An 11,630-nucleotide genomic window follows, 5' to 3' on the forward strand; every position below is an offset into this window, starting at 1 on the left:
AGTTTAATAAATTATATAGTTTTTTTTTTCATTAATATTTTGTCTACTGCTGTTTATTATTATTGTGTGTACATAAAATGAATATGATTGGACGGATTCATTGAGGAGCTTTATTGAGGTCTTCATAGATCTAAAATACCATCATGGATAGATAAGTTGGAATGGCTCAATTCAAGGATCGCTATATACTGGGTGATTGTTGTGTCTTATGATGAGCCTCTATTATGGGGCATTGTTTGTGTACATATGTAAGTGCACACGTGTGTATATATTAATTAGATTTGGAAGGTCAAATTAGATTTAACTATTTTAGTATCAAAATCCATGGTAGAGATTCATTGTCCCAGTGTGTATTGTGAGTTTCCATGCTTGTTTCACTTCTTCTCGTACTCAAAAGGACATAGGGTCTTAAAAGGGATTTAATTGATTGCTTTGATTTATTAATATATAAGAATTTTAGGTAAATCATGCTATATTGGATGATCGATCATGTTCTCAAGTGGGGTTATGATTCTTAATGTTATATTAAAAATCGAAATACTTGAGTAGCATGGCCGGCCAAATCAAATTTGATTAAATAATTGATTTTAAAATCATCACGTAAAAAGGTATGAGTATGATAACATAAGACATGATAATTACATATATTTAGACCGTGTAAACGTGAAAACAATCAAATTAAAATATAGTCGATTAATAATTTTTTTTTTTATAGTTAAGCATATTGTGAGTATTGTTTGGAGTTTAACTTACAAGCATTATTATAAATACTACCTTTATAACAAATAAAGCTGGGTGACAAAGATTTACAAGCTTATAAATACATCCCTAAAATTTCGTATCATGAAAAAGCTTAACATCCTCCAAAAGTCTCCTTAACACTAAGTACAAACCCTTCTATTGCTAATTCTAGAGAGGAGAGAGAGAGAGAGAGAGTAAATGGCCCTACCATTATTTTATTCAACATATATTCTATTATAGTAAATAGATCACTTTTCTATCACAAATATTCATTGATGATCTTAACAGTGGTTTGGCACCATGGACTTGGGGTATTTGAAATCTCCCCAAGTTGTTTGGCACTATAAAGTATCCCGGGGTTCAAATCCCTCCGATGAGGGACTTTAAAATGCAAGGTGAGAGCTTGGATTACATCTACAATCCTTTCAAGAGTTGCATGCGTAACATGAGTGTTACCATACTAATATTATATTGGGCACATGACCCACTAACGATATTCCAAATCAATTTGATTATCAATTGCATCACTATAATTACTTGAATATGATGACCAACATATTTCAAATAGTCCCCATAAATTAACTATTAAAAATTACTGGTTTGTCAGTTAGACATGATCTTGTGCTTGTGGTCCATCCGAGACTCGAAATTTCATCATTTTTGAGCAAAGCATATATCTGTCAGCGGGTTTATTACAACCATTGTATCAAACATTACATACATCACTAATTAGATATATTAAAGTTGATTTAATAATTAAATTTAAATTCCTATAAATATACCATGCATAGTTACTTTTGGATTAAAGTTGATTTTGATTTCCAATCTAAGCGCGGAACAATGGGAGGATTTCAAATCCATGCTCCCAAACAGGCCCTTAGCTTTTTATTTTTCAATTCAAATGATATTGATCACAATTTTTCTTTCAAATGTTTTAAATTCATCCACCGATAGTGATGATCATAGTCACCCATTCAGCATGTCTCTTGGGTGGTCCAGATTGCTTATTTTTTACAAAATGAACGGTTTTGATCGTCCAAACACTCAGCATCTGGGCCTTGGGGCGGCGACCCGGTGGATGTTGGATGTATGGAAAAGAAGGCCCAATTAAGGAGCCTTGTACAATGCTTGTAGAGAAAATTTTAAATACTCTGGTAGAAAATGATGGAACATACACCTGCATCTACAAATTTTATTTAAAAATTGCATACATGTTATACAATTATCTAGATTAAAATGCTCCCATTACGATAACAATTTGGATTTATCGCTAACCAAAAAATAATCTCATTTGATGATCTGATCATCCGATTGGTGGATATTTATTGAACGGTTAAAATGAAAATGAAATCCAAAACAGTATACACGAATGAGAGGAATTACTGTATATTACTAAATTTGATCCGTTTGGATAGCGTATATTTACAGTCTTGGAGTGCCTGTGTATCAAGTGTCATACTCTGTCAGAGTATTAAATAACTCTCCTTAATTTAATGTTCCTTCCCAGGTGACACGGATGGTTACGTGGAGGACTGTTTACTTGGACGGATATGCAGGGATTTTGCATGGTTTAAGATTGCGACACGTGGACGGTGGATAGAGCCAGTCTTTCTCCTCCCCTGCCTATAAATACAGGTATGGACGCAAACGTATTACTCGCTCAACAACGGTGGTTGTGGTCTTTAAAGCTTCGCCTCTCCTTCTAATCACTTACTGCATTTTTCTTTCATTTCCTAGAAAAAATGTCTTGCTGTGGTGGAAACTGCGGGTGTGGATCTGCCTGCAAGTGCGGCTCTGGTTGTGGAGGGTACAAAATCTACCATAGGCCCTTTTATTTTTTGTATTTTAAAATTTGGGAAATTTTATTTTATGTTCTTTTTTCGTAATTTTCATGATATGGATTGATGAGATTATTGGGTTTTCAGAAATTTTTTTTTACATGTTTTCTGGATTTTTAAAAATTTTTTTATTTGAAATTTTTAGGATGTTGGTCGATGATTTTTCTTCTTCTTTCATTTTTTCTTGTGTTGGTTGGCTTTGCATGTGATTTTAGCAAGTGGGTCCTTTTCATGGATGGCCATGGTTAAAATTTCATCCAAAACAGATATCTGTGCTTCAAATGGACCATTAGAAAGAAAGGGATGGCTAGGATTGTCTTATTAGCATGGTCTTTGAACCATGGCCCATCTGAAACAGCGGCCACTAGTAATTAGATGGACGGTCCTGATCCACTTTCTACCGTTCCACTTGTACGGTGGATTTTGGTGGGTCTAGCATTAAGAAATGCTCCTTGGGTAAAATTAGTTTATTTTGGTTGTGTTTTCTTGGATGAGATTTCAGGTGGGGGTTTTTTTTTTTTTTTTTTCTATATTGAAATATGAATTTTGGTTATTTTGGGTAAAACTAGAAAAGCTATTTTTATGGAATTTATTCATTTTCTTGTTGCAATATATTGAATTTTGATGTACACATTATGGATTTTAGCTTCTCTTAGTTTAATTATTTAAACTCTGAAAAATCTTGCATGGAATTTAAGCGTTGGGTTTCCTTTTTCTTTGATTTTTTAAAGATGTGTTTTTGTCCCCTTCTTAAGAGAGTAGATATTTATATTTACACCCACCTGATTGATTTGTGTACACCCATTTTCTATGTTGGGAACTGAAACAATATAAAAGTATAGTATGTCAATTCCCAAAATGGTAAGTAGGTGTGTGCAAATCAGAAGGGTGGGTCTAAAAATTTCTATATTTTTCCTAACATTTTGTATTTTTATTTTTAAAATTTTGGCAGATGCAAGATGTATCCTGATTTCTCTCTCTCTGGAGAAACCACCACCACTGAAACTATGATTGTTGGGGTCGCTCCTCAGAAGGGGTCTCTCTCTCTCTCTCTCTCTCTCTCTCTCTCTCTCTCTCTCTCTCTCTCCAGTAGAATAACAAAAGGAAAATTGTCATTTCCACCCCCAGAAATTGATATTTTCACTCCAAAATGGAGGAGTATTATCTTCATTTTTTGAAGAAAGGGTGGTGTGCACTGTGAAGAGAAAAGAAGAAGATGGAATTGACATTTCCACCCCACAAATTGATAGTTCCATCCCATTAAGGATAGTACGTTCAGATTGCATGGAAAATGAGGGCCGTCAATGGGTCGGGTATTGGACCATTGCCCTGAGCTTGCAGGGTTCGGGTCTTGCCAGGTCTAGTTACCCTCTTTGGATCCAGGTTTCTAGTTGGTTCAGGTCAAATAAGAGCAGTTTTTTGGTGGGCCAGTTGATGGATGGCTTTAAATCATACATGCATGTGCCACTTTGACACGTGCCATATCTTGCAAATGGCCTCCTTGTCATCAATGAAATTTGCTTAACCCGAAATGGACCCGACTTGATCTGACCTAATCCTTCTTGTCGGATCTAGTTCATAGGCCCGATTCCGAGATGCAAACCGACTCTAAAGTTGGGTCGGGTCCGTGGGACACCAGTACACACTGACAACCTTATCAGGTAAAATAAATAAATCTATTTCATGGGTGGGAACTCATGCTTCTTATTTCATTGATCTTGTGGAATGCATTGATATTTGCAGATACTTTGAAGGGTCTGAGATGAATGCTGGATCCGAGAATGGAGGCTGCAAATGCGGATCTAACTGCACCTGTGACCCATGCACCTGCAAATGAGAGGCTCCAACTGTTTGAAATAATCTCATATGGGTCTGTTATGATAGTGTCTTAGGACTTCAAAATGTTAACTTGAGAATAAGTGGGCTATGGCTCTCGTGATGCAAGCACAGCCTTTAGTTTTGTCGACCATGTCTCTCAATCCTCGTCACTGGAGTTGTTGTTTGTCATGTCTATTTTCTTGTATGAAATATCAGTATTAGCAGCTCGTGTCTTGTGATGGATGTGGTTGGTTTGCATTTATTTTCTTGGGTTTAATTGTTGGTGCCCAATATTCCGACGCAATTTGGACGGCTCCCCTTAACCCAAAGCTTAATGGGGCCCACCGTGATGTTTGTGTTATAACTACTCCATCCATCCTTTTCGGGGCGTGGATTGGCAACTACGCCTGCCTGTACCAAGCTCGGCATAGGCTAGGTCTATGAGGGGCCCACTGTGATATATGGTTATCATAGCCTTGGACTTCTCACAAACATTAGAGTGATTTGGCTAATTTTTTGAGCTCATGTCCTAACATGATTCGGTAAAGGGGATGGACGGTGTGGATTTTTGTTTCTCACAAAGAGTAATCAAACTAAAATGCTTGATCCTATCTCTATTGGGTAGGCAGGTCAAGCTTAGACTTGTAAGTAAAAGAGTGAAATTGTCACGATCCAAAATTCAAGCACCGATTGCGCGTCCCAGGCCCAAGTTTCACATTGCGACTTCTATACTAAGTGTACTTCATCTAATAAACTGTAGTTTATTAAGAGGTCATAACTATGTTTAAGTAATCTACTCTAAGTTCTATTTACAAACATTCACACACCTCAAATCAAACTAGATAAATTCATAAATTTTCAATTAAAATGTCCATTAGCCTACCCAGTTGGGGCCTTAATTTGATGTAATAATCATCAACTATTTAACAATAACCTTAATTTGATGTAATAATCATCAACTATTTAACAATAATTTAAAACCATGTTCAAGAGCATCACACCCAATTACAACCCAATATCATATCTCTAATTAAACAAATAGTTAGAAGCATAACTAAAACCTAGAAATAAACATGTTCAAATGAATCAAATTAATGAATTAAAATTAATCCAATGTATCTAATTCTTCTTCCGTTAAATACAGCCATGTATTCCGTGGGTTATCCATAAGTTTAGCCAGGTCCTCCTGCTCTTGCACAGCCGGCTTAACATCTATTACATATGTACAACTTTTCCATTAATAAAATATAAGCTTGCTAGGCCTAGTAAGAAATTCCAACATGACTCATCCAATTAAAATTAATATCAAACAAAAAACATAAATAAAAAACAATAAACAATAAATAATTGAAAGGTAAGAGTTCTTCAAGTGGGGATAAACATCCACTTACTTGAGTTGGAATTTTGTCAACCCGCATCCTTTGCTTGTGAAGGCATCTACTTATTGACACTACCAAAAAAAAGGGCAAAGGCTACGGATTTAATCCGTAGCCATAGGCCTAAAGCTACGGATTAAGTCCGTAGGTAGTCCGTAACACGACCGTCGTCGTAGGTGCCATAACGATAGGTCTGGAACCTATGGCTACGGATTAAATCCGTAGCGTTTTCCCCTTTAGCAAAAAAAAAAAACAGCTATAAATATTATTTGTAGCTGAAAGTCCGTAGCAATAGGCCAAAATTTAAAAGGCTACACATATCTGATTATTGGCTACGGATTTAATCCGTAGCTATATGTTAAATAGCTACAAATATAATCCATAGCAATTATATCTGTAGCAAAAACTTCAAACAGCTACGGATATTATTTGTAGTTGAAAGTCCGTAGCAATGTGCCAATTAAAAAGGCTACACCTGTCTGACTAGTGGCTACGGTCAGTATCCGTAGCTATTTTGTACATTGAAAAATTAAATCACCTGTTCATTCAATTACCACCTGTTCATTCAAATACCACCTGTACATTCAAATACCACCTGTACAATCCTTCATTCATTCAATTACAATTACAATCCTTCATTCATTCAATTACAATTACAATCCTTCGTTCAATTAATTACAATTATAATCAATTACAGTTACAAATAAAATAATGCTGAAAATACAAATCTTTGGCTTCATTAGAGAAATGTGCTCGACTTCACCGAATTTCAGCAGCTTCGTATATTCCATCATCCTACAAACAGTTATGTCATTCATAAATTAGAATGCCCATTAGAGAAAAGAAAGACAGTGAAAGAAGTGCATCACGTATAACTACTTTTTTTTTCTTAATTAATTAAAAAAAAAAACTCAAAGAGGAAAGAAATTGACACAAAAGAAATGGTCTCACCATATGATTATAGGTTTAGGTTTGGTTTAGGTTTAGGTTAAGGTTAGGCTATAGGTTATAATTAAGTTTAGGTTATAGGTTAAGGTTTAGGTTATAGGTTTTGGTTTAGGTTTAGGTTAAGGTTTAGGTTATAGGTTATAGCTTTTGGGAACTTGATTACAGGTTAAGGTTTAGGTTTAGGAAATCGGGTTCGGGTTCGGGATCGGGTTTAGGTTTGGGCTTTCAAGTTTAGGTTTAGGTTAGGGAGTTGAGTTTAGGATTAGGTGTAGGTTTGGGTATAGGGATAGGTCAAGGTTTAGGTTAGGTTATAGGTTATAAGTATATGTTTAGGTTAGGTTATAGGGATAGGTTTGGGTTATAGGTCAAGGTTTAGGGATTTGAGTTTAGGTTATAGGTTTAGGATTAGGTCTAGGTTGAGGTTTAGGGAATTGAGTTTAGGTTATAGGTTTAGGTTTAGGTTTAGGTTGAGGTTTAGGGAATTGAGTTTAGGTTATATGTTTAGGTTTAGGTTTAGGTTTAGGTAATAGGTTTTGGGATTTGGGAATAGTTTTAGGTTATAAGTATAGGTTTAGGTTAGGTTATAGGTTAAGGTTTTGGGATTTGAGTTTAGGTTATAGGTTTAGGATTAGGTCTAGGTTGAGGTTTAGGGAATTGAGTTTAGGTTATAGGTTTAGGTTTAGGTTTAGGTTGAGGTTTAGGGAAATGAGTTTAAGTTATAGGTTTAGGTTTAGGTTTAGGTAATAGGTTTTGGGATTTGGGAATAGTTTTAGGTTATAAGTATAGGTTTAGGTTAGGTTATAGGTTAAGGTTTTGGGATTTGAGTTTAGGTTATAGGTTTAGGATTAGGTCAAGGTTGAGGTTTAGGGAGTTGAGTTTAGCTTATAGGTTTAGGTTTAGGTTTGGGTTGAGGTTTGGGTTTTGGGATTTGAGAATGGGTTCGGGTTTAGGTTATAGGTTTTGGTTTTGGTTTAGGGAGTAGGTTTTGGGATTTGGGAATAGTTTTAGGTTTTAAGTATAAGTTTAGGTTAGGTTATAGGTTAAGGTTTTGGGATTTGAGTTTAGGCTATAGGTTTAGGTTTAGGTCTAGGTTGAGGTTTAGAGAATTGAGTTTATGTTATAGGTTTAGGTTTAGGTTTAGGTTTAGGTAATAGGTTTTGGGATTTGGGAATAGTTTTAGGTTATAAGTATAGGTTTAGGTTAGGTTATAGGTCAAGGTTTAGGGATTTGAGTTTAGGCTATAGGTTTAGGATTAGGTCTAGGTTGAGGTTTAGGGAATTGAGTTTAGGTTATAGGTTTAGGTTTAGGTTTAGGTTGAGGTTTAGGAAATTGAGTTTAGGTTATAGGTTTAGGTTTAGGTAATAGGTTTTAGGATTTGGAAATAGTTTTAGGTTATAAGTATAGGTTTAGGTTAGGTTATAGGTTAAGGTTTTGGGATTTGAGTTTAGGCTATAGGTTTAGGTTTAAGGATTTGAGTTTAGGCTATAGGTTTAGGTTTAGGTCTAGGTTGAGGTTAGGTTATAGGTTTAGGTTTAGGTGTCAGTTTGGGTTTAGGGGATTTGAGAATGGGTTCGGGTTTAAGTTATAGGTTTTAGTTTTGGTTTAGGTTATAGGTCTTGGGATTTGATAATGGGTTCAGGTTTAGGTTATAGGTTTTGGATTTGAGAATGGGTTTAGGTAATAGGTTTTGGGATTTGGAAATAGTTTTAGGTTATAAGTATATGTTTAGGTTAGGTTATAGGTCAAGGTTTAGGGAATTGAGTTTAGGCTATAGGTTTAGGATTAGGTCTAGGTTGAGGTTTAGGGAATTGAGTTTAGGTTATAAGTTTAGGTTTAGGTTTAGGTTGAGGTTTAGGGAATTGAGTTTAGGTTTAGGTTTAGGTAATAGGTTTTGGGATTTGGGAATAGTTTTAGGTTATAAGTATAGGTTTAGGTTAGGTTATAGGTTAAGGTTTTGGGATTTGGGAATAGTTATAGGTTATAAGTATAGGTTTAGGTTAGGTTATAGGTTAAGGTTTTGGGATTTGAGTTTAGGTTATAGGTTTAGGATTAGGTCTAGGTTGAGGTTTAGGGAATTGAGTTTAGGTTATAGGTTTAGGTTTAGGTTTAGGTTGAGGTTTGGGTTTTGGGAGTTGAGAATGGGTTCGGGTTTAGGTTATAGGTTTTGGTTTTGGTTTAGGGAATAGGTTTTGGGATTTGGGAATAGTTTTAGGTTTTAAGTATAAGTTTAGGTTAGGTTATATGTTAAGGTTTAGGGATTTGAGTTTAGGCTATAGGTTTAAGTTTAGGTCTAGGTTGAGGTTTAGGGAATTGAGTTTAGGTTATAGGTTTAGGTTTAGGTTTAGGTTTAGGTAATAGGTTTTGGGATTTGGGAATAGTTTTAGGTTATAAGTATAGGTTTAGGGTAGGTTATAGGTTAAGGTTTTGGGATTTGAGTTTAGGTTATAGGTTTAGGATTAGGTCTAGGTTGAGGTTTAGGGAATTGAGTTTAGGTTATAGGTTTAGGTTTAGGTTTAGGTTGAGGTTTGGGTTTTGGGAGTTGAGAATGGGTTCGGGTTTAGGTTATAGGTTTTGGTTTTGGTTTAGGGAATAGGTTTTGGGATTTGGGAATAGTTTTAGGTTTTAAGTATAAGTTTCGGTTAGGTTATAGGTTAAGGTTTAGGGATTTGAGTTTAGGCTATAGGTTTAGGTTTAGGTCTAGGTTGAGGTTTAGGGAATTGTTTAGGTTATAGGTTTAGGTTTAGGTTTAGGTTTAGGTAATAGGTTTTGGGATTTGTGAATAGTTTTAGGTTATAAGTATAGGTTTAGGTTAGGTTATAGGTTAAGGTTTTGGGATTTGAGTTTAGGTTATAGGTTTAGGATTAGGTCTAGGTTGAGGTTTAGGGAATTGAGTTTAGGTTATAGGTTTAGGTTTAGGTTTAGGTTGAGGTTTGGGTTTTGGGATTTGAGAATGGGTTCGGGTTTAGGTTATAGGTTTTGGTTTTGGTTTAGGGAATAGGTTTTGGGATTTGGGAATAGTTTTAGGTTATAAGTATAGGTTTAGGTTAGGTTATAGGTTAAGGTTTTGGGATTTGAGTTTAGGCTATAGGTTTAGATTTAGGTCTAGGTCTAGGTTAAGGTTTAGGGATTTGAGTTTAGGCTATAGGTTTAGGTTTAGGTCTAGGTTGAGGTTTAGGGAATTGAGTTTAGGTTATAGGTTTAGGTTTAGGTTTAGGTAATAGGTTTTGGGATTTGGGAATAGTTTTAGGTTATAAGTATAGGTTTAGGTTAGGTTATAGGTTAAGGTTTAGGGATTTGAGTTTAGGCTATAGGTTTAGGATTAGGTCTAGGTTGAGGTTTAGGGAATTGAGTTTAGGTTTTAGGTTTAGGTTTAGGTTGAGGTTTAGGGAATTGAGTTTAGGTTATAGGTTTAGGTTTAGGTTTAGGTTTAGGTAATAGGTTTTGGGATTTGGGAATAGTTTTAGGTTATAAGTATAAGTTTAGGTTAGGTTATAGGTTAAGGTTTTGTGATTTGAGTTTAGGCTATAGGTTTAGGTTTAAGTCTAGGTTGAGGTTTAGGGAATTGAGTTTATGTTATAGGTTTAGGTTTAGGTTTAGGTTTAGGTAATAGGTTTTGGGATTTGGGAATAGTTTTAGGTTATAAGTATAGGTTTAGGTTAGGTTATAGGTTAAGGTTTAGGGATTTGAGTTTAGGCTATAGGTTTAGGATTAGGTCTAGGTTGAGGTTTAGGGAATTGAGTTTAGGTTATAGGTTTAGGTTTAGGTTTAGGTTGAGGTTTAGGGAATTGAGTTTAGGTTATAGGTTTAGGTTTAGGTTTAGGTTTAGGTAATAGGTTTTGGGATTTGGGAATAGTTTTAGGTTATAAGTATAAGTTTAGGTTAGGTTATAGGTTAAGGTTTTGGGATTTGAGTTTAGGCTATAGGTTTAGGTTTAGGTCTAGGTCTAGGTTAAGGTTTAGGGATTTGAGTTTAGGCTATAGGTTTAGGTTTAGGTCTAGGTCTAGGTTAAGGTTTAGGGATTTGAGTTTAGGCTATAGGTTTAGGTTTAGGTCTAGGTTGAGGTTAGGTTATAGGTTTAGGTTTAGGTTTAGGTTTAGGTTTAGGTGTCGGTTTGGGTTTTGGGGATTTGAGAATGGGTTCGGGTTTAGGTTATAGGTTTTGGTTTTGGTTTAGGTTATAGGTCTTGGGATTTGATAATGGGTTCAGGTTTAGGTTATAGGTTTTGGATTTGAGAATGGGTTTAGGTAATAGGTTTTGGGATTTGGGAATAGTTTTAAGTTATAAGTATAGGTTTAGGTTAGGTTATAGGTTAAGGTTTAGGGATTTGAGTTTAGGCTATAGGTTTAGGATTAGGTCTAGGTTGAGGTTTAGGGAATTGAGTTTAGGTTATAGGTTTAGGTTTAGGTTTAGGGAATTGAGTTTAGGTTATAGGTTTAGGTTTAGGTTTAGGTTTAGGTAATAGGTTTTGGGATTTGGGAATAGTTTTAGGTTATAAGTATAGGTTTAGGTTAGGTTATAGGTTAAGGTTTTGGGATTTGAGTTTAGGCTATATGTTTAGGTTTAGGTCTAGGTCTAGGTTAAGGTTTAGGGATTTGAGTTTAGGCTATAGGTTTAGGTTTAGGTCTAGGTTGAGGTTAGGTTATAGGTTTAGGTTTAGGTGTCGGTTTGGGTTTTGGGGATTTGAGAATGGGTTCGGGTTTAGGTTATAGGTTTTGGTTTTGGTTTAGGTTATAGGTCTTGGGATTTGATAATGGGTTCAGGTTTAGGTTATAGGTTTTGGATTTGAGAATGGGTTTAGGTAATAGGTTTTGGGATTTGGGAATAGTTTTAGGTTATAAGTATAGGTTTAGGTTAGGTTATAGGTTAAGGTTTTGGGATTTGAGTTTAGGCTATAGGTTTAGGATTAGGT

General features: G+C 35.3%; 1 protein-coding gene across 1 annotated transcript; it reads left to right on the forward strand.

Annotated features, from left to right (window-relative positions):
- The first annotated feature begins 2,393 nt into the window (after window positions 1–2,393).
- LOC131243713 (metallothionein-like protein type 2) lies at window positions 2,394–4,503 on the forward strand. The gene is made up of 3 exons (XM_058243236.1): window positions 2,394–2,548; window positions 3,532–3,615; window positions 4,323–4,503. The coding sequence occupies exons 1-3, from the start codon at window positions 2,484–2,486 to the stop codon at window positions 4,414–4,416; spliced, it is 243 nt and encodes an 80-aa protein (XP_058099219.1). The 5' UTR covers window positions 2,394–2,483; the 3' UTR covers window positions 4,417–4,503.
- The last annotated feature ends 7,127 nt before the right edge of the window (window positions 4,504–11,630 follow it).

This window comes from Magnolia sinica, chromosome 4 (genome assembly GCF_029962835.1).
Source record: "Magnolia sinica isolate HGM2019 chromosome 4, MsV1, whole genome shotgun sequence".
Classification (NCBI taxonomy): Eukaryota; Viridiplantae; Streptophyta; class Magnoliopsida; order Magnoliales; family Magnoliaceae; genus Magnolia; species Magnolia sinica.